At 41.5% G+C, this 21,591-nt stretch overlaps 7 protein-coding genes across 8 annotated transcripts; 2 read left to right on the forward strand and 5 right to left on the reverse strand.

Moving 5' to 3' along the window:
* The first annotated feature begins 1,933 nt into the window (after nucleotides 1-1,933).
* LOC145700077 (uncharacterized) lies at nucleotides 1,934-2,793 on the forward strand. The gene is made up of 3 exons (XM_081777338.1): nucleotides 1,934-2,062; nucleotides 2,244-2,442; nucleotides 2,491-2,793. The coding sequence occupies exons 1-3, from the start codon at nucleotides 2,006-2,008 to the stop codon at nucleotides 2,742-2,744; spliced, it is 510 nt and encodes a 169-aa protein (XP_081633464.1). The 5' UTR covers nucleotides 1,934-2,005; the 3' UTR covers nucleotides 2,745-2,793.
* Nucleotides 2,794-4,648: 1,855 nt separating this feature from the next.
* LOC145697927 (uncharacterized) lies at nucleotides 4,649-7,233 on the forward strand. The gene is made up of 5 exons (XM_081775134.1): nucleotides 4,649-4,765; nucleotides 5,784-5,860; nucleotides 6,170-6,319; nucleotides 6,365-6,510; nucleotides 6,723-7,233. Exons 1-5 carry the CDS (start codon nucleotides 4,649-4,651, stop codon nucleotides 7,145-7,147), a joined length of 915 nt encoding a protein of 304 aa, XP_081631260.1. The 3' UTR covers nucleotides 7,148-7,233.
* A 3,218-nt stretch (nucleotides 7,234-10,451) lies between these two features.
* On the reverse strand, nucleotides 10,452-11,799 carry LOC145699061 (uncharacterized). Its single transcript, XM_081776311.1, has 6 exons — nucleotides 11,786-11,799; nucleotides 11,471-11,668; nucleotides 11,247-11,428; nucleotides 10,941-11,207; nucleotides 10,704-10,802; nucleotides 10,452-10,660 (listed from the first exon to the last, which is right to left on the reverse strand). The coding sequence occupies exons 1-6, from the start codon at nucleotides 11,786-11,788 to the stop codon at nucleotides 10,474-10,476; spliced, it is 936 nt and encodes a 311-aa protein (XP_081632437.1). The 5' UTR covers nucleotides 11,789-11,799; the 3' UTR covers nucleotides 10,452-10,473.
* Nucleotides 11,800-12,021: 222 nt separating this feature from the next.
* On the reverse strand, nucleotides 12,022-13,451 carry LOC145697278 (uncharacterized). Its single transcript, XM_081774464.1, has 6 exons — nucleotides 13,176-13,451; nucleotides 13,026-13,136; nucleotides 12,512-12,673; nucleotides 12,403-12,469; nucleotides 12,196-12,342; nucleotides 12,022-12,149 (listed from the first exon to the last, which is right to left on the reverse strand). The coding sequence occupies exons 1-6, from the start codon at nucleotides 13,275-13,277 to the stop codon at nucleotides 12,043-12,045; spliced, it is 696 nt and encodes a 231-aa protein (XP_081630590.1). The 5' UTR covers nucleotides 13,278-13,451; the 3' UTR covers nucleotides 12,022-12,042.
* A 132-nt stretch (nucleotides 13,452-13,583) lies between these two features.
* LOC145697928 (uncharacterized) lies at nucleotides 13,584-15,793 on the reverse strand. Its single transcript, XM_081775135.1, has 4 exons — nucleotides 15,461-15,793; nucleotides 14,646-14,997; nucleotides 14,232-14,604; nucleotides 13,584-14,131 (listed from the first exon to the last, which is right to left on the reverse strand). Exons 1-4 carry the CDS (start codon nucleotides 15,791-15,793, stop codon nucleotides 13,783-13,785), a joined length of 1,407 nt encoding a protein of 468 aa, XP_081631261.1. The 3' UTR covers nucleotides 13,584-13,782.
* A 685-nt stretch (nucleotides 15,794-16,478) lies between these two features.
* On the reverse strand, nucleotides 16,479-18,409 carry LOC145697410 (uncharacterized). Of its 2 annotated transcripts, none has more exons than XM_081774606.1 (6): nucleotides 18,182-18,407; nucleotides 17,969-18,107; nucleotides 17,685-17,921; nucleotides 17,087-17,364; nucleotides 16,940-17,015; nucleotides 16,479-16,670 (listed from the first exon to the last, which is right to left on the reverse strand). In XM_081774606.1, the coding sequence occupies exons 1-6, from the start codon at nucleotides 18,194-18,196 to the stop codon at nucleotides 16,561-16,563; spliced, it is 855 nt and encodes a 284-aa protein (XP_081630732.1). In that variant the 5' UTR covers nucleotides 18,197-18,407; the 3' UTR covers nucleotides 16,479-16,560. The 2 variants fall into 2 exon arrangements, with proteins under 2 accessions (XP_081630732.1, XP_081630733.1); XM_081774607.1 differs by having other exon boundaries at nucleotides 16,589-16,727; nucleotides 18,182-18,409.
* Nucleotides 18,410-18,716: 307 nt separating this feature from the next.
* LOC145696252 (choline O-acetyltransferase-like) lies at nucleotides 18,717-21,539 on the reverse strand. The gene is made up of 10 exons (XM_081773253.1): nucleotides 21,479-21,539; nucleotides 20,921-21,145; nucleotides 20,703-20,884; nucleotides 20,568-20,658; nucleotides 20,198-20,484; nucleotides 19,292-20,157; nucleotides 19,158-19,222; nucleotides 18,987-19,063; nucleotides 18,858-18,935; nucleotides 18,717-18,814 (listed from the first exon to the last, which is right to left on the reverse strand). The coding sequence occupies exons 1-10, from the start codon at nucleotides 21,499-21,501 to the stop codon at nucleotides 18,744-18,746; spliced, it is 1,965 nt and encodes a 654-aa protein (XP_081629379.1). The 5' UTR covers nucleotides 21,502-21,539; the 3' UTR covers nucleotides 18,717-18,743.
* Nucleotides 21,540-21,591: the final 52 nt, after the last annotated feature.

Genomic DNA, 21,591 nt, shown 5'->3' on the forward strand with positions numbered 1-21,591 from the left:
CAGAGCTCTCCTGCGGAAACAACTGCTTTCTCTATTAGGTTTTGATCATTCCCCGCGGAAACAATTACCGTTTCAAAGCTCTCGAGATCAGAAAGAGATACAGATGAACTTCTTAATTCGTTGCCAATAGCTTGAGTCCAGTCAAAACCGCTAAAATGTGTGAGCGGATAAATGAGGAAAATAATGCGCCCAGCTGCAGGTTGAGCTTAACAGAAACACTAGTAGTTATTAATGGCAAAATCAATAACCACAGTTTTGAGATAATTAGGGATAAGATGTTGACAGTTGTCCAAAGCAATATGCTACAATTACAGTTACTATTACAGTAAGTTACAGTCGGGAATCTTGTGTAGATCTGTATCAACCTATGTAGAAAACCTTAGTCAGGGTTCTGAAAAAACTTTGATGAAAGCCGCGTAGCGGCTTTTTTTTAAGAAAAAGCCGCGAATCGGCTTCCCCAGAACTACCGTTTCACCTCACTCAATGAATGCTCGGTAACCTGTGTAGAAAACCTGAGTCAGGGTTCCGAAGCGAAGCCGCAAAGAATTGAAAAAATATATTGAAAGGGTTGTTTTGTTTTTTGAAAAGCCGCTATGCGGCTTTTATTGAATATTTTTCAGAACCCTGACTCAGGTTATCTACACAGGTTGGCGAGCATTCATTGAGTGAATTGAAATGGTAATTTTGGCGAAGCCGCTTTGCGGCTTCGTTTTTAAAAAGCCGCTACGCGGCTTTTATGAGAGCCTTTTCAGAACCCTGACTCAGGTTTTCTGCACAGGTTGCGGAGCATTTATTGAGTGAAAATCTTTCTGAATGAAAAAAGGAAATGGTTGGTCGATTCAATTAATTATAGTTTACTGTTTAGCGTGATAATTTGTTTTGAATTGAGCTTGGCAGTGTTTAGATTTTGAGGAAAAATTCTAATAGAGGATTCAAAGCATAAACACTGAGCGCTTTTGTTGAGTCCAGCGCGGCGCTGATGGATGTCCCATTCGAGGAGTGGCTCCGGAATAAATTGGCGAAATCAATACTTCCTTCACACTGAGTTAATTACATTTTCATTTCGCTCGAGATTGAAAGGATGTATAAATAACGGACGGAGTGCTATTGGCATAACAATCACTGTCACGGGCCCTGCCGCCGATATGTTAATTTTCTATTGTTAGTCGTGAAAAAGTGTTGCCCTAATTGAACGACTAAATGTCACAAAACCCAACTCACGTGACAGATAGATCCACAGCTCGAACAGATGTGTGTATTCTATGGATTTTACATTCGGCAATTTCAAAAAAGTCAACTTCGAAAAAATATATCTCCTTTAAAAATATTTTTTCGTCCTGAAAACTCGTGAAATTAAAAAAGAAAAACCAGTATTTCAACCAATCAGATGCGAGTTATTTCCATCCCAGCCAATCAAAAATCACCAAAACCCAAAAAAAGCTGACAGAATAATTTTTGCGCCAAAAAATGGGTTAAACCAATTATTGGAGGTGATTTTATGAATCAGGGTTTTGATTGGCCGGTAGGCCAAATACAGCAATCTTATTGGCTTTCCAAAAATGAGCTTTCATAAATTTGTTTTGTCCCCAAAAATGACATTTTTTTTCAAAATCATCAATTTTTGTCCTCAACTTTCAATTTTCTACCGTAATAACAGTAGAAAATTCAGCGCTTCAGTTTATATTTGGCTGGCTGGAACTTATTTCCCATCAGTTTCCGGAGACGCAGATGCTCCGAAATGCTACTTAATTTTCTTCGCTAGATGGCACTAGTTCGCATGATGCAAATATGGCATGAATATAGCCCTAACTCTCGGTGTAATTCTTGTGTAGACAATACTACGAGAGGGTGGCGCTGTTAAGATTCGGCGGCGCGCTTTGCTTACGCCCTTACATTAATCGCGCACTACAAGCTTTTGTCGAGTTTACACGAATACCTTGCTTGCTTACCAAGAATCCAAGAAACGCTAGAACCAAACCAGCTGAACAAAAAGAGAGATTGTTTCATGGTCATTTCACTTTTGCCCGAATCCAGCTCGTGTATGACTGCAATCAACAACAACGTAAGTCTCTAGTACAAAATCAATAGAAATTTCCGAGACAGATTAAATGTCTGACATTTATTACGTCGAACATGTACAACATCGTTATTACCGTCATTTTAGTCGGAATAGCGCCACTTTGGTAACATAGATGACCCTATATAAGAGCCTGTTTGTAATACATAATCATAACGAGATTCAGCCAATATTCGTGGCCAAGGACATGGAAAAAGACGAAGCTCAAACGAATGCTTCTCAAACGAAACGACGAGAAGAAACCCCTTCTCCAATTTTGCGCCAAACACCACCGAGTAGAAACCTCTCCGAAAACAATCTCGGGAGCAGCCCCCATCGGCAACTTCCAGAAGCAGCTTCAATCCGAGTTCCTGTCCCTACTCTAGGTAAATCCCAAACAATCAATCAACTCTATCATCAATTCTACAATTCAGGCTCTCTCGAAAATGGCTTTCCCGGTCTTCTCGGCGATCCGAATGCTCTCCGTCTTCTCCAAGCCTCGCTAAATCTCCAGAGACAACGAAGCATAAACCTGCCTCTAGAAGGCCTTCAAAGATACATCGGCACCTCCTCCTGGCCTCCTCCGACAGCACAAGCAGCTACGAGCACCGCCCTGCCAATTCCAACACCACTTCTGACTAGCGCTGGTCTTTTGGCTCCAACTCCAGCCGCCTTACAGGTACAGTAAAATAGAAAAAAGCAAGGACAAAATCAACAAAAGCAACGAAATCACAAATTGTCGCAAATCGTTTTGAAACCAAATAACTTTCGGAAATAGCCTATTTCACTATTACAAACAAAAAAAGAACGAAACATTACTCCTCTTCCCACAAATTTAGCACACTCAATCACTTGACTTTTTTCATCGTTTTTTCTCACCGATTTTTGATTTCAATTCTGAGTACAACTTTTCTGAATGAGAAAAATTATCGTTAAAAAACGAGAAGCCGCTTGCGGCTTCTCGTTTTTTAATGTCAATTTTGTCAGTCAGAATCGCGGTCTCAAGAATCGGGAATTGATTTTTATTGTACAATCAATTACAAGCAGGTCTCTTGTTATGACCATAAAGCGGCGATCACAGAGTCTTTGAAACGATACAGTATTGGCATCTGACTGTTTCTGACAGAGAGTGTAGTTACAAAACTAATTAGCGGGTGGCTGTTACTGTCAGCCTTGCATGAACATTATTGACTTGTTCTGCTGAGAACAGTTGCTAATTGAAACTATGACTTGTTGGCCCAAATTAGCAAAAACTCAAGGAGATGATTTTCTATTCTCCATTTTCCATTTTCCATTTTTGGAATCCAAAATTGAGTCTTCCATGATTTCAGTACTTTTCAATTCAATTTTTGCTTACGACTTTACATAGTAGTCATTAGCGAAAAGAATCATCGTCTGGGTGATTGAGTAAATTGATCATTTTTGGTAGCTCAGGTTTTACCGGAGAAGCTGATCGTCGCTGGTCTACGTCAAGTTGAGCCCGGCCGGGGACAATCCTGTCGGAAGTTGTCGCCCAAAACACGAATCGCATTCAATTTACGAGAGTTAATGTAATTATTACCATTACCATTATTAGCTTCGTTTATTTCAAAATCGACGAAATCGTAATCATAATCATAAAATTTAAATTATATAGGTAATTTATACAGCTTTAGAGAGACATCATTTATTAAAATTTTCAAATAAGAAAATGACGGATAATGTTTTTTCCCAGACAAAATTACGTCCAGCGCTTGGAATTTACTACAAATGTGTCGTTTTAATAAAAAAAATGAGACATTATTCAGCATTTTTTATCGCTTGGAGCGGGTGGAATTTTCATCTTTGAAGAGAAAGATGCTGACTCTTGAGTTGAGATTGATAAAGGTGCGGGGTCGTGAAAATTGAATGAATCTGTCGGACATGCAGGGAACGATCAACCACGGAATAATATTTGGGCAACCGGTTGGTTAACACTCAACCTCACAATGAAACCACACGCGATTATTAATAAGCACCTATTTAGCGAATTTCAATTATTCAAGTAAGAAATCGCTTCTTTGTTGTAGTACCGCCATCTTTAAGTGTACACCACAGCCACAGCCGGGCGGTCTATTATTTTAATCAAAAGAAGGATCGATACCACTATTCCAGAGCGGTCTTTTTTTTCAGACTCAAGTGTGCGAAAATTAGAAATTTTTATTGAAGAAATAAGGATAAGTCAATTGTTGGTCCAAGATTGTCCGAAAAACTTGTTAAGTAGAGCCCAAAATTGTCGTTTTTCCGCGCTCTGATTGGCCACTTGCTCGTTATGAGTCATAGAGGTTTATTTGATTTCTTATGAGTCATAAAGCGCAAGTGGCCAATCAGAGCGCGGAAAATCGACAATTTTGGGCTCTACTTGACAAGTTTTGCGGGCAATTTCGGACCAAAGCTTTTGGTATTCTCCATGGCCTCAGACAAAAAAAAACGCGTATAAAAGGAAGGAATCAGGATTTCCTTTCTTTGCGAGAGGATTGACCAGGTACGGAAGCAGTCGACTGATGTGAATGATGCTCGCGCTCTTCCTCAGAGTTTTATGAGTTTATATTCCGAAGTTGTCGGAAAGTATGTATGATCAATGATCAACACGGCCGCCGATTCCGATCGATCATTTTCGTTCGCGTCAGCGTTGGAATCACGCAGTGGGTTGATCTTCCGTACTCTTCGTTTTTCGCTGTTTATGGCCCGGTAAATCGCTGATTTTAACAAAAAAATATCTCGCCTCCATCCATCAGAATAAGGATTAAACTCGTCTTGCTCTGGTTGTTCTTGCTCGTGATGCCTGGCTCAAGCAGCTTAGCCTCTTTCAAAGGGGCTTTTAACACTGTTGATTTTTTCTTGGTTTTCTGGTCTAAGAAAGTAACGCTTTCGTAATTATAGCCAAAGCTCGTCGCGTTATTTACCAAATACCAACTTCAAACATCTCGCTTTTATCTACGCAGGGAGGTATCAAAGTCGGAGAATAAAAGGAAGCAGCTCTAGCGGAAATAATAAGTGCGAAATATTATTGGCACAACTCGTCGCGCTAGTAATGTATGTTTTGACTAAAAAGCATCTTATAATGGTATAATGGGCCCCAGTTCTTTGAACTCAAAGCCTGACGCAGATAAAGGGATAAACTCGCGGACCAAGATCTACTTTCTTCAGGCCACCAACTCGAGAAGTCGAGTTAACGAATTGACACCCTTATTTTTTGCCTGCCAATATCCAGGCGCTGAAAAAGTTAAAATGAAAAGCCGCGCAGCGGCTTTTTTTATAACGAAGCTGCAAAGCGGCTTCGCCAGAATTTTAACAAGATTTAGATGACTATACTCAATATAAAATTAAATATATAAATATAGTCATTTAAATCTTGTTGAAATTCTGGCGAAGCCGCTTCGTTTTAAAAAAAGCCGCTGCGCGGCTTTTCATTTTAACTTTTTCAGCGCCTGGATATTGGCAGGCAAAAAATAAGGGTGTCAATTCGTTAACTCATTTTTTCCGTATTTCTCCTAAAAAAGAGTGGGATCTTATGACTTTTAGTCTGATAAAAGAACGAAACACTGTCGTCGAAATTCTCTGTATCAAATTCGGTCAAATTAGAAAACAATTAATAGAAACTAAAGAACAAGGCGAAAGTTCAGGTGTCGATTTGAATTGACGTCAGGTTAAGAACTTGATCTCCTGATCACCATCCTGTGATACTTCTTTAATTAATTTATTTTAGGATGGAGGAGCAGCGAATGGAGTCTTCAACCAGCCGCCGTTCGCAGACACTGGGATGATGCAAGCCTATGCTTTCCGGTAAGCAAATGAGATCGCACATTAAACTCATCACCGGTAATGAGGAGCCTGTTTACGGGCTACTAGTAATTACCATGTAACGCGTCAAGTTGACAGCTGCGCCAATTAGTAGCGAAATAATAACAACGCAAAAAACATCGCCGTAAAGTCCAATAAAAACAGCCAATACTTACCAGACAAATTTTATTTTAAAACGAGTTAAATGAGTTGTAAAATGTGCAGTTAACATCGAATTATGTCGATGTTTTACGGAGCAAATGTAAAAAATGACAGCTTAGACGTAGCTTTTTGACTTAGTTTCGCCTCTAGGTATGGCTCTGCAGGACGATTTCCATCGAATGGACACCGGAAAAACGCTACTCGAGAAAACACGGCGCCGTTGAAGAAATGGTTGGAGGAACACATGCGGAATCCTTACCCAACCAAGGCGGAAAAAATTACTCTTGCGATCATCTCAAGGTAAGCGGCTTACAGCGTCGTTTCCGCCGAACATTTCAATTTTAGCATGAGCCTTACCCAAGTGAGCACTTGGTTTGCTAATGCTCGTCGCCGGCTGAAAAAGGAAAATCGAGTGACTTGGGAAACGCCACGAGAAGCTAACGGCTCTGATGAGCTAGAAGCTGAAACCGAAGAGCTAGAACGATCAAGAGGTAGGTTAAAAGGACTCCCCGTTTTTAATTATTAGGGAGTTAAAAATTGAAGTAATTTGAGATCTGACAAGCTTCTGTTAAAAGAATGGTGTACAGAAGCTTGAATAAAAGTCGACTTGAATAAACATAGCTAAAATCGGGCTCGAAAAATTACTATCCAATTTCAAATTCAGATTTTTACTGTTTTTACATCTTCAATAATCTCTGTCTAGAAACCGACGCTCGAAACAACGATCAGACATCCTGTCCGTCGCCCCCTCGTCGAAGGTCACCAACATTCTCGTCTGCTCCTACAGCTGCGATTCCTTCTACTTTGCCCACGATTCCCACTTTACCTGGCCTTCGTCCAGGACTTCTAGGAGTAGCAGCGCCGGGCCACTTGCCATCGCTTCCGCCAGCGACCCATCTCTACCACCAGCTGTTGATGAATCAGATTCTAAGACCCGTTACAAGTCAGTTGCCCGCAGTGTCCGTGACTAGTTCCCTGGGCTCAAGTCCTCCAAAGTCAACAAACTCCGGAATCACTGACCCACCCGTCCAGCCGAGAAGGATATGGTCTGTAGCTGAAGAAATAGAACGCGCCAGAACTGAAAGTCCGGAAGAACATCCGTCCGAAGGCGAGAGCGAAAAAGCATAGATGAGAAGATGAAAAACATCAGGAAAAAAGAAAGCAACCAACGAATATCCACCTGTATCAACTTGAAAGCTTCATAGACTACTCAACTTCAACTGTAAATTAAGCTGGAAATTACTGTATTAGCATCTGTATTATATTTTATTCATTCTTATATGTTTTTAATCAAAAGTTCAAAATACATAATAAATTCAAAACCTAAGTTCTCACGAAAGAGTTCCTCCTTTCTTTGGTTTTTGAATAAGAGGCATTTTCGGCTGTCGGCGTAGAAAGGGTAGAGAGATTTAGCGTTTTACGAGAGAGGTTCTTATGTGTCGGCTTTTTCAGTGAAGAGGGAAAAGATTTGAAAATGGCTTATAAAAATGAAGGAAGAATTCTTGTCGAGATTTTGCTCAGGTTTGCGGTTCCTAGAGAGATTCCAAGAGAGAATTTTTATTTTCAGGGGAATAGTCCTGATTCTTGCCTTTTTATACTATCGATTTGAAGACCCGGAAGCTTGGCTTGCTCAGCGACCGGGGGACGTTCAAGGAGATACCGTCGAATACATCCCGGAAGAAGAGGAAAAAGACGAGCGATTTCGCGATCGCCGGTAAATTCATTTTCGCGATTTTATTTTGAAAATGCGCTTTTTCTAGCATTGACCCGCTGATCCACCACGTCGACGAGACGGACTATGTTCATCAAATGAAGCCACTTGAATGAGAAAATCTGGTTGACACCTGTTTTCGCCGTTTTTGTCCTTTTTCGAGTGATAATAAACGCTTGTGTACGATCACTACAAAGATGTCCCCACTCCTCAAAAAAGCGTAAACAACTACTTAATGGCGACACTTTATATTTCATCTCATCGCGCTTCGGATTCGGTTTCACTGTGCGAGAATTACACCTCATGTGTCCTTCCACAGGAATTTGTTGCGTCGATGGTCACATTTTGTTACGCTACACTTTTGATACCATCATGACTAGGACGCGGAAAATAGCTCTTGATCTGGCAGACTGTGCGTTTCAAATTTCCTCTTTTATTTTAATTTTCATTTCAACATAAAAGAAATCAAATTTATTTTATGAAAATATCCGTACGAAAATAAAGTCCGATTTTAAGGATCCCCCCGTCGAATTTCGAATTCGAAATTTTAAGGGTATCTATGTAAAATTACTGTTTGAGACCTAAATTTGTCGATTTTATAGTGATAACTTAAGGGTGTCAATAAATTAACTCATTTTTGCTCTAGAACTCTTCATAAGCTACATTTTGATAATAAAATCTTTTTGACTCCTAAGGGTATACGGGGAGAAAACGCTGTTCGAAAATTGCGACTCTTCTTTGATTTCAAACTCCCGTAAATTCATCTTCCAAACTAAGCCGTCTTATCTACACTCGTTTCCATGTGCGAGAAAAGTTAGTTATTAAGTTAGATCTAACATTTGCTGCTTATTTCTGCTCGCTGCACTAAGTCACGTGTCCAGCCGCGGCGATCACGGGATCAGCCGCGCCGGGACGTCGTGGATGCTCTTAATTTGACATTCGCGCCCGTTACTCTTCGAATTTATACTTTTCGAATTAGAGCTTAATCGTATTGCGGATTTCGTGCCCAAATGCTTTTTTAATGAGTGCTTGGGCACATTAATCTCCCGCGGCGAATGAGAATGTCAATCATCTGCCCGCGACAGAGAAAGGGATGATATCCGACCGCGCTTGGCAAATGTAATTAGATGAAGAAATCAACTCATCAAGGCCTGTTTAATTTCTTTATTAAAAACTAATCAAATCATTTAAGGGGGTAGACATCGTTAAAGCCGATTTTCGACCGGGCGTTTTGTCAAATTTAACATAGTGACACCCTTATTTTTCTATTAAAATTGAGTTCAAGCCCAAATATTGATCCTCCTACCGTTTTAAAATCTGGTTAACGATGTCTACTCCCTTAATTAACCTTCAGTTCTTTACATAAAACCAAAGGGCGACTCCGAATAACGTGATAAAAACCATTCCAGCGAAGATATACAGAAGCTCCTTTTCGAATGCTCCAGAATTTCGAGAAGGTTCGCTGTTGAGTAATTTTCCTCGGAAGGCTGCTCTCGTGATACTTTCATGGAAATCGGCTTCAGTCGTTTCTTGAATATTTTCAAATTCGGTTGACGTAGTGACGGTGGAAAGTTGGCTGTCAGTGAAATCATTTTCTCCGTACATTGATGAATATTTCTCGACAAGTTGAATCATATCTCCGCCTGTTTTCAGCTACAAAATCTTTCGATTTCGACTCAATGACGTTAAATTACTGAAGCTTTCCTTCGCTGATGGATTCTTCCGAAGTCATGAAAGACAACACTGGAGGTCGTTTTGCTAGAAGAAACACGAATTGAAATTGACAAATGATTCCTTCTCACCAGATGAGTACTTGAACTTCTTCTCCCGCTGGCCTTCGCATTCGATGAAGACATCTGTTGTATGCTCTAGCAAATCGCATTCGCAAGGCCGAGCTTTTTGAGTTTCGCATTCGTCGAGGCTTTTTTCATCACCCTTGCCTAGGGTTGGCAAAAGTTGGAGAAAAGGGGGGGCGCTCCCCCTTACTGACCGCTGATTGGCCCAGAGGACACATAGGCCCCCATGCACGGACTTGCCTACCCTAGGTCCTTGCAGTCAAAATGAATTGGGTACGTTTCTTGGCTCTTTGAAAAATCAAGCTTTGTCGAGCTAAGAACCAATGCTTCGAAAAAGTTCAAGATATCATGAGGAAACAACTCGTTCCTTCGACGTCCGTTTCTCCGAAGAAATGTAGCTGCGTTCTTTCGGAAAGCCCAAGCTGCACGGAGATGAGTGTGCTTTCTTCAATTTAAATATATATATATTGGAAATATGAAAATGGTAGATTTCCATCTCCTCCTTGAGCACACCACTTGTGCTACAAATATTCATCAGAAAGAGATTCTTTTGATTAATTTTTTCCTACCAGTTTCGTTTTTGAATTTTCTATCGCAGACTGGCCGTAAAACATTATCGACATAAATGTGCTCATCATCATTACTCAAAATTCTATCCGGAGGAATCGTAAATCGACAGTAATGAACTCTGACCCGCCAGAAAGCCACGATTTGAATCAGAAGTAATTTCTATTTCTCTGTCTCCCAAAACAATCTGGCAAAAAATGACTAATAAAAATTTCATTTTTTTGATTATTTCTTCTCTTTTGGCAACTTTGATTCTTGGGAGATCGGAAGAACAGGGCTGCTGCTGATAAAAATGCTGATAAAGAAGAACAGCTCTGGGGCTTGATTTTCAGTATATTTCTTTATTTTTCAGAAATGTATGTACAGTCGCGTTTTCATCTTTACAAATTGGATTTCTTAAAAGTCGCGATATAGCTGTGAGGATCCCCGGGAATAGATTCGACGACTACTCCTTCGCGATCTTCGCAAGTTCCAGCGCCGAAGATCTCGTAAGTAGTGACGTTGTTCAAGTTGGAGTCGATTCTTGTTATTTCGCAGCACTCTTTTATGTCCTTATTGTATGGCTTTCTAAATCAATTTTAGCATTTTTGCGGAAATTCGAATTTCAAACCGTTCGGGGTAGATTCCACAGCAATGATCTCGACTGATGTCCGCCATTTTCTTGTCGCACTGGGCATTTGGCACAAATGATCCTCCGCCATTGATCGTCCTATTTTTTTCAAAAGTTATTTAAAAAGACAAACATCGGGACCTGTGCTCAGCAACCTGCGTAGAAAACCTGACTCAGGGTCTGACTCAGGTCCTGACTCAGGTTTTCTACACAGGACGAGCCCAAAACGAACTCTACCTGTACTGTTCATCAATACACCTCGATCCAAAATCCTCATGGTCATCAGCTCCCCTATCGCATTGTCGAGCTTCTTTGGCGATTTCAATTGCAAAATGCTTATCGCACTCGCAGATGTTCGAAGCATCTTCTTTCCCGTTGTGGCCGCATTCCAGATTTCTCCGGATCTTTCCTCCTTCGTTTTCTGGCTCGGTGATGGAGAAATTGACGCTGTAGGAGATCTCGGTGTAGTTGGTGTTGTAATCGCTGTTCACGCATTTGTAGCATCTGGAATCGGTTGATTCGGGAAGAAAGATGGTGGCCTACCTGTAGAGTTCTTTGCAGTGATGATCGATTGTATCTTTAGGACGTCCTCCACCGATGACACCAGCGTCGACGCCGTCAATCCAGCAATAACAGCCGTAGGAGGTGTATTTCGCTTCGATTTCCGCGAGCATTTCGTTGAAATCATCCCGATCTCGAGGATCCTTGTTCCTCCGAAATTCTCCCTGAAACAAAATTCTTCTCTGAATCGATTAAAACCTCCTAACCTGCATGTAAAGCATCATCGCGGCTAGCGGCCTGAATCCCTTCTCTCCAACAGAAGCTTCTCTTTTGAATCTGCTTGACGATTGAGAGTGTTCACTGCTGTAAAAATCATCTATCCACTGACCGGTCAATGTTCGGGAAACGTGATTTAGGGCGAGTTTTGCTTCAGCGGCAAAAGTTGAAAGAAGAAATATTTTCATCTAAAAAGATATTTTAAAAATTGAAAAAATCAATCAGCAAAAGATTTTTAAAAATCGAGGAGCCGCAAGCGGCTTTTCTCGATTTTTCGATTTTTTAGTCGAAAAAAAATCTCTTACCATTTCAAAAACGCTCAGAAAAGCAAGAAAGAGATATGGAAAACTTGTATTTTTCACGTTTTAAAAAGAGAGTTTGATAAGCGCCCACTGGCGGAGTTTACGTCGTAAATGGATCCTAATAATGCTTCGATTTCAACGTCTAAGTAATTTTAAGCGATCCCTCGGAATAGCTTTACACATGGCGCTTAGTGTCAAATTTTTGAACATGCAAATTGAAATCAACAAAATCATGTCAGGTCGTTTTTATTTACAATTTTTTACAGAAGAAAAATTACAAAAAGAACCAAAATGGCAGCTTGAAGTGGAGATGCGCTTGCCGTCTTTACTTCCAAAGCCCGAGGAGTTTCTTCTTCTTCCGAATATTCTTGATTGAAAATAATCGTCATTCAAAACAATAAAGAGAAAAATACCTGGGTAACCATCCATGATTATTTTAATCGACTCCTCTTTTTCTGAAACACCTGAGCGGCAGTAATACGTTCCGACGGTTTCTTTTGATACGTCGAATTCGAAGATATTCTTTTCTTTGATTTTGCTATTTACGCCAGATAAAGTAACTTCAAAAAACATTAGAAACAGGTACTTTTGCTCGAAAAAAGACTGAGAAGAATCTTTACCTGGCGAATTAAGAGTACTGTAACAAACAAGTCTGACTGTATCATCTTCTTGGCGAACAGAGTGGCCCTGAAAACTCCTTTCAACTGATTTTAGGCCTTCTTTTCAAACCTTATTTGACAAGAAAAGATGTTCTTCGCATTTCTTTTCTTCCCGATTTTTAGCTTGTTTGAAGTATTCAACGAGGTACTGGTTTGAGGCGCGGCATTTGGCGGTTGTTTTGAGATTAAGGGCTTCAATCCATTCCAGAGCGCAGGTGCAGTAGAACTCGTTCTGAAAATAATTGTTAGAAGTAGGAGAAGCCGGGCTCGGCAAAACCTGTGTTGAAAACCTGAGTCAGGGTCTGAAAAATTTTAATGAAAAGCCGCGTAGCGGCTTTTTTTTTAACGAAGCCGCGAAAGAGCTTTGACTAAATTAGGAACAAGATTATACAGTAATGTCATTACAGTAATATAATTACACATACAGTAATGAAATTACTGAATAATTTTCCTAATTTTGGCAAAGCCGCTTCGCGGCTTCGTTTCAAAACAGCCGCTACGCGGCTATTCAGTAAAGTTTTTCAGACCCTGACTCAGATTTCAGCACAGGTTGCCGAGGCCAGGGGGAGTTGTATTATTCTTACGCTGTCGATGTTCAAAGTATGAATTGTCGGCAGATTCAAGTTTCCCAGCGAAATCAAGCCTGTTCTTCGCAGTGAAAGAATTCGAAGCTCTGGAGTATTTTCGAACGCGTTCTTCAATTATTCAAAAACGAAGAAGAGGAGAAAAAAAACCTGGTGGAAAAATGAAAGAGTTGGTGAATCGGAAATGGAGACTTCGGTAAGTTTCGGGAGATTTCTGAAAGCGGCTTCTTCGACAAACTCTAGCCAGGGCATTTCGTCGGCGATGATTGTGTTGAGTTCTGGGAGATCGTGGAAGTCGTTGAATTTGAAGTATTGGATCGGGTTCTTTGTCAGCCGAATTTCACGAATGGACTTGAGTTTGGAGAAATCCGGGACGTCGACTAAATTGTTGGCGTCGAGCCAAAGAAACTCTAGTTTTTGGTGAAAAATTTTGGCTGTTTCAAGTGTCTAAATTTGCCGTCTAAAGAGCCCGTTTTCCAGACATGTTCGAATATGGTAATTTTACAACAATTTTCACGTGGAAAAAGAGAGAGACAAGCTAACATTTTCCAGCCGTGCCTAACAACGATGAGCTGGATGTTAATGAAGCCGGAAAATCGTCTAGATCACAATTTCCGACGTTCAGCGTTTTTAAATTTTCCATCGGGGAAAATAATTTGTATTCGATGATCTTCGAGGATGGTTCAATATTCAGGGAAATTTTTGTAGTCAAATTTGGTAGTGAAAAATTTTATAAACGCGAAGAATCTTTATTCTTTTAGTTGCCGCTTTGGCCATCCTGTTCCTGTAGCGGGTTATTCGCAAGAGACAGAAGCTCCAGATTCTCCAGCGATTGAAACACCTTGACCGGGATTCTGGCCAACTCGTTGCCAGAGAGATCCAAGTAGCGGAGCTTCTCCAAGTCGTCGAACGCCGTTTCGGATATTTCAGTCAGCCCGGCCTCGATGATTGACAAGTCCTCGAGATTGACGAAGTCGTCGAAGTCTTCATTGTCGATCGATGGGTACTCGCTTTCCTGAATTCTGAGGTTCCGAATCATGTTTCGGTAGAGGTTCATTTTTCCGAGATCGAGGTTGCTTTGACGAGCAATGAGTACATTCATGTCACTGTATCCTGGTTATTTTACGTCAATAGTATCATTCAATGTCATCATTATATAACATTCTGTCTAGGAGTAGGTCAAGCTTTGTAGGTGTCAACCAGTGCCTTGGAAGCGGGACATTATCGAGATGCGCGCCAGCACACGTGACAATTTTCCGCGAGCTGACGGTATTAATTGTGCATATACAACCTTCCGGGCAACTTTTCGTCTCCCACTCGTAGGAAACCCCACCATATCTGCTCGATCGATCGAGCTCTTCGCTGAGGATGTCTTCGTAGGAATCGCTGTAGGAATCGCTGTTGCTGTCGTAGCTAAAGTCGATCGAGTCGAGGGTGAACTCGAGATGTTCGGAAGAAAACGGTGTTGGCTCAGCGACGCGCACTTGAAAAGAATCCCGGATGAGATCGTATTGGTTTGCCGCCTGACAGGTGTACTTTCCAGCGTGCTGCTTTTTGGCGTTTTTGATGCGCAGTTCGCCTCTTTCAAAGAGGGGTATCGAATGATTTAAAAGGGAATACCTATTATGGTAACCACAAAAAAGGAAGAAAGTGCCCCATTCCTTGATCCAACAACATTCTCATCTTGGTCGAGTAAACGAACCGTTACAGTCGGTTCTCCCATGGCGAGACATCGGATCGCGAACTCATCTCCTTCTTCGACAGCAACATCGTCGGAAGGAATGAGAATCGGCCCACAGATGTTTCCAGCTTTTCTTGCTTTCCGCAAACATCTCTCCGTCTCTTCGGAAATGTCAAAGACGAACTTAGAGTCCAGCATCCACGTGTTCAGGCAAGAGCAGCTTAGCTCCACTCCGTCAAAGAGAATCGATCTCAAACTGGGCGAATAAGTCGTCAAATGCTGACTCAAAGCCTGCAATTTCGTGAACGAAAAGTCTATTTCTTTCAAACTTGCAGTGGTGTCATCAATTTTTCACTCTCAAATCGGAATCTGGGCTTAGCAACATCTGTCCAAAACCTGACTCAGGGCGTAAAAAACTTCGAATGAAAAGCCGCGTAGCCGCTTTTTTTAATTTGAGCCGCGAAACGGCTTCGCCAGATTAAAAAATAGACACAGATGGTAATTTTGGCCGAGCCGCCTTGCGGCTAAGTTTTCAAGAAAGCCGCTAAATGCGGCTTTTCATTCAAGTGCTTTTACTCCCTGAGTCAGGATTTGGACACAGGTTGCTGAGTCCAGATCGGAATTTTTCAGAATGTTGAACCACTTTCCTGTAAGAATCGTAAACCGATCGATGACCAAACCATTGCAACCGACTACAATCGGCAAAAGACAGTCTCTCCAACGAAGGAAGCGAGAAAAAAGCAAAATCTCCAACAGATTTGAGCCGCTCATTGAAGCTAAAATCCACTTCTTTCAAAAACGGCATGTCGCGAAAATCATCAGAAATGATCTCCATCGTATTATTTCTGAGAACAAGCCTCTCTAGTTTGAAAAACTGCGAGACTCCGTTCAGCGAGGAAATGAAGTTGTTGGAGAGGTTGAGCTCCGTGACGTCATTGGCGATCTCGGAAAGCTCGGAAAGGTCGGTGATCTCTTGATCGATGCAGAGAGCTTCGAGTCCTCCATTTTCAAGTTCTCTGCAGTCGCAAATTGAAGGGCAAAGTTGAAATTCAGCACGAGCAAACGAGTGCGAAACCAGAAGGGTCATATTTGAGTTTACAAAACGAAAAAGAAGCTACGACTACTGTAATAAGTATCTTCGTTTGAAACTCTTTCTTCAGCAATTTCATCAAGAAAAACTCCTCTTCCCTTCTTTTTCTTCAAAAATCTCTGACAATTGAAAATTGAAATGAAGATCGTTTTCAAGGACAGAGGACCTTATTCGCAGTCCCTTGTGAAAAATTTTATTTTCACAGCTTTTTATTTCACTCCCTAGCCGTGATAAGCTCTCGATGAATCTGGGTTCAACAAGGTTGTTTCAAATCAAAGCGCTTCCGTTTTTTTTCAAAAAGAGAAAATTTGAGGAATTATTATTTTTTTTTCGAACTTGTTTTTAAAATTGATAAATTGAACCTGTTGACTGTAACGAGCGGCCCTGATGATGCGGAATTTATCTTATCTTTTCTGACGGAAGATTCGGAATGGCAGTCTCTGAGTTAATACAGAAGTTTAAATCAACAAAATAGCTCTTTCTTTGTCAAATTCTTTTCTGCCAAAATTATCAAAACAAAATTCTCGGTTTCTACTTTTTGAAAATCGTCAACTGTATTATTGAGCTTCCTTTCCCTTATAGGGTAAATAATCGTTTATTATCGACTTTTTTTATACCGGCAATTACGGTTTTCAAAGAGACTGGACATACGGCAGTTTTCTTTGAAGAAAAATAATTATATTATATTTTATTTATTAACATGTATTCACAGAAAGAGAAAGAAAGAGAGGGTTTCTCTTCTTTTCGCCTTTTTTCGCTCTTTTTTACAAAATATCTCGATTGGAAGGCGTAGTCGAGGAGTAGACCGTCTCAAGATTCTCAAATTGCCCCAAGGATTCGATGCTCTTTGACTGGAGTTCAACACGCGCGTTCACTGAAATTCACCACTGGCGAGTTCGTGTTCATTCGAATGACGGAACACGTGATAGGACTGAAATTGTAAATGGTGATAAATGACCCAATCATGCATTTGGGTGAAGAGATAAATGGGTGGGCTCGGTTAGAGGAGATTTTCGAGGATTTTTGGGCCGCCAACGAGGACGAATTTTCGAATGTTCTTTTTGAAAATTTTCGCTGGCGGCCGCTTGTTGCCTGTAAATCGCTCTCCGTCCCAGTATAAATGTAAATGAATGGTAAACTTACGCTCTTGGATGGAATTTTTGTAGAGCATTCCGAACTTGTGCAGTTGCTCGTTGTAGTCTTCCCGCGCCGCCTGGACCTTGAATTTTCGGTAATTTGCGGAAAATTTTCAGACGAAAATTCTTTGGAAATTAATTGAAATCCACTTACTTTGTCATCGATGTAGTCGCGCATCTGCGTCTCGGTCAAGCGCTGGGCGTTGTCAATCTTGAGCAATCTGTCAAGCTGCTCGTGCTGGAAATTCTGATGCTCCGTCTTCAGCTCGGAAAGCTTTGAAACAAGCGAAGCCATGCCCTCTTCCAGTTTGAGAAGACGCTCGCCGTTCTTAACCTGCGCTTCGTCGAAGTGAAGTTGAGCTTCGTCGATTCGATGAGAGTTTTCGTTCAGAGTTTGGTTCATGAGATTGATCGTTTCCTGACCCTCGTTCACTGAAAAATGGAATGAAATTAAAAAAGGGGTCTCCATAAAACGCTGAAAGCCTGAGTCAGGGTCGGAAAGAGCTAAAATGAAAAGCCGCGCAGCGGCTTTTCTAAAAACGAAGCCGCAAAGCGGCTTCGCTAATATTTCGATTTCAATCTATAAAAAAACTCTGGCGAAGCCGCTTTGCGGCTTCGTTTTAAAAAAAAAGCCGCTCCGCGGCTTTTCATTTCAGTTCTTTCAGACTCTGACTCAGGTTTTCTACACAGGTTGCCGAGCCCAGAATAAACGAATCAGAATTCGGATTTTCTACTTTTCGTTTTTTTTTTACCTTGATCGCGAATTCTTTCGCTATTTTCGTTGTGGTCTTCGATCGCGTATCTTAGCTGCTCACATGCTGCTTCCAAGGAATGAATTCGCTCATTGAACTGGATCGTCTTATTCTGCGACTCTTCCTTCTGCTCTTCGAGGGAGCCGAAAATCGTGTTGGACAAGCGGCCGAGCTCATCGTTCAAATGATTACGCTTGGATTCTTCGACTTCAAGGGCATTTACGCCGTTTCGCTGAGCTAAAATTGGAAAAATGAGGAGAAAGAAGGAGGAGTATTTTTTTTACCGATTTCGTCTTGCTCAGCTTGCTTTTTTCGGATAGAAGCGACGGTAGCGTTGAGACTGTTGATTTCTTCTTCGTGCGTTTTTTGCTGAAAGTAGCAGAAACCGACGGCGGCGGCTCCGATCGCAGCGGTCAGGGTTGACTTTTTCACGGATGAGAATTTTTTCTTGCATTTTTTGAAGAAAAATTTGATTGAAGCAATTTTTCATCCCTTTCCTGAAGAGCCGACATGTATTTCTCACTTCTCTCTCTTTTCTTTTTTGAATACACTGAGGAAGTTTTCTGTTTCTTGCCAAACAATTCTAGCTATTCTAGAGAGAGTCGAACAAATCCAATTTTCTAATTCTTCTGAGTTGAAAAGTGTCTTCGTCACCACTAATCTCTCTCTTCAGTAAAGGCTTCAAAGGTCAGTGCTGAGAGCCGTATTTTTTAAATCGACCGCAGGGCCAATTTCTTCGATTTCTTTCTCTCCTTTTCAAAAGACGCTATTATGAGCCGATTCGGTGCGGGAGTCGCCAGTTCAAAATATAAAAATTTAGCGCCACCTCGAAATTTTGGCCGGCGGCAAATAAGAACACACCTGCGGGGGAGTGTATCAACAGATTGATTGTTATCTTCAACCTTGACCTCGATGACCCGGCAAATTGGACCACGTGGGATGAAATGAGCGGGAAGAAGGAATTGAGAAGGCATGAAATTCAAAAGCGGAAAACGCTGGTTTTCGAACTGGATTATATTTGAAGAATAAGGTTTTCAGAACAATAAAAGAGGCGAATCTTCAAAGGCGAAATTTGTCTTCTGTTTGGGCACGTTTGAATGTTGAGCGGCGCGTTTCTAGCGCTAGTTGGTCTGAGAGATAATTTTTTATGACAAAATTAGGTTCATTTTTTACCGAGGTCGTCAACTTGAGAATTGCATCTGACTCGTCGCGGGGTTTTGCCAAAAACATCTTTTCGGATGTCCTCCTTGTCTTCATAAAAGCAAAGTTACAGTGGTATTTACTGTGATTATGAATGATTACCAGCAGAATTAGACCTTTTGGAGTTGAATTGGTTGCAAATATCCATCAGTGTTTCGAGCGATTCCGCCAAAGCTCTCCTAAGTAAGGAATAATTCAAAAATGAAAATATAATTTTCCATGATATGAAAGAGACAACTTATATGAGAGACAGATTTGACGACGGAATTAAACCTGAATCGCTCGGACGAGGTTGCGTCACAATCTTTATATGATGAAATGCAGAAAACAATGCAGTCCTTTATGATTTTGTTTTAAAAATCACATAAATTGAGAAATCGGCCGAATTGGCCGAAAAATAAGGCTACCTTTTGCGGATTGTACGAGCAGCCGTATCCGTCGGGGACGACTGGTCCGTAGCACATGTAGATGTCCCTCGAAATGGTCGGGATTTGAGACGTTGAGAGTTCAAAGTGGTTGAATGTTTTGAACGAATTGTCGGTGAACAACTCCGGAATCGGCAGCGAGACTTCTTTCAGCGTGTTCAGAAGGGCGAGCAGATGATTGTCCAGTCCCTTGCCAGTGATTGCTTGCTGAGTAATGCTGGTTTGAAACCTCACTGCTTTGCGAAGATAGTCCATCGAGTTAGTACTCAGGGATGATTTACAATCGCCTCTGGAGTAAAACTCGCTCAGGTGCCGACAAAGCTGGAGGGCGGGAATCGTCGACGCTCGAATGTTATCTACCCGTCCATCTCGAAACCTTCTGATCGACCCGGACTCGTAGGAGCAAGGAAGACGACAGTAGATTCGATGATAAGCGCACTGCAAGGCTACTTGTAAAAAGGCATCGGGGGACATGTTCTGCTTCTTGATAAATGTTTTGCCGAACTTTTCGAACTTGAAGACGTTTAAATCGAGCCGTTCTTGTTGAACCCGGTGATTTTCTATTTGACGAGAGACCAGCAAGTCCAGCTCGTGGGACGTTCGGAAGGAGAGGGGTTCGAGGGGAGAGTTGCCGTAGTAGTACTTTTCTTTCGTTGGGTTTTGGATGATTGCTCGTTTGATTTCTGCGGCGAGCTGGACGACTGGGATTCCTTCGCAAACGGAGTGCTCGTAGCAGATCCCGAAGTCGCCGTCGTCGTTGATGATGAGCTGGAGGGTGCAGTCGAACCAGCGGTTGGTCGCGAATTTTCCACCGTGGAGAAATTGCTCGATTGGACTATCATCACCGGCTACTACGAATTCAGAAAAAAGAGAGTAATGAAAACTGACCTTGATCGAGGTTGACAACGAAAGCGGCGTTCTGGATCAGCTTGAGTAACGAGCCATTAGTAGATGAAATCTGCTCGAGCTTGTTTTTCAGAATGGCCCACTCCCGCCTCGTGCAAGTTGTCAGAATGCCCGTGTTCTTCTGAGGAGTGGATTTCGTCACGATCCCGAAGATCTGCGCTTCGAGGTCGTTGATGCTGGGCTTGTAGAAGATTCCATTGCGCATGACGAGGAAGTAGTCGCTTTTTCTGCTCACGTGGAGGTCTTTACTTTTCCCCGGCTGGCGATATCTACAGTGGGGTTTATCGTGATTCAAGTTTTCTCAAAAATATGTCTCAATTTTAGAAAGGTCATGAATCATGATTAATCCCGCGCCCTGGTAAAGAGGTTCCGGTATTGATTCATACACAGATGCGAGCCTGCCATTTGCCCTCCACTCGTCTCATGAAGCTCGTTGTTTTCCACTATTAGGAAGTTAAAATTTGGGTCATTTATTTTTTCTTGATACCTTTTGTTTTGTAGCGTAAAGTGCTTTTGATGATGGTCGCGATTAAGGTGACATTTTCGCTTCTGGAGCGACTGTAATTGCGATGAACCAGCATTCCAGGATTGGAATTGATTGGCAAGGGACAGTTTTGCTCCAAATACATGTCGTTTAACCACCAATCGGTTATCCAGTTCACTCGTGTTCTGGGAATAGAAAAATGGGAAGGGAAATGGTCTTACCTGGCCCGGGCTTCAAGTAAGATCTGCAGCTTGTTCGCCGTTTGGCTCAAGAATTTCTCTGCGTAAGAGGCGACTTTTTCATATTGAAAGTCCGGGATGAGTGGCTTCAGGGCTTGGAGATACCTCTCAATCGTATCGCTTATCTGAGGAACCGGAAGAAGAGGAACTTGTCTCGCATTTTGAACAGTTTGGATCGGACAATGTTTAATCGACGATCTGTTGTCGCTGAAAATGTTTTTTAGGGGGCTTTTTTGGCGGTGGGTTTTTGGTACAATTTGGCGGGCTTTTGATTGCCAATTTCTCGATTTTCCTTGGATATTTTCAGTCTCGTGAAAAACTGAGACATATGAACGATGTTTTTAAAATTCGTGGTGTTTCTCTTTTGCTTCGATTTGGAAAGAGAATTAATCTCCTTTGCATGTTTCGCGCTCTGCTCCATGTTCTCAAAAAAATACTCTGGCCGCTCGGCTTTTAGACTGAGTGATAGTATCCGGAATGAGAAAATCCGCAAAATGTTAATGAATTTAATATCTCAAAGACCTCATTTATTCATCTCACCTGTCTTTATCTGCATGGCCCATTTTGAATCAATCACAATTAACCAAAGCCCCTTTCTCTGAAAATTAAAAATTTTGGGAATTGATGGCGAATGCGGTTCAGCAGATGAAAAA

Source organism: Oikopleura dioica, chromosome 2 (genome assembly GCF_907165135.1).
Source record: "Oikopleura dioica chromosome 2, OKI2018_I68_1.0, whole genome shotgun sequence".
NCBI lineage: Eukaryota > Metazoa > Chordata > Appendicularia > Copelata > Oikopleuridae > Oikopleura > Oikopleura dioica.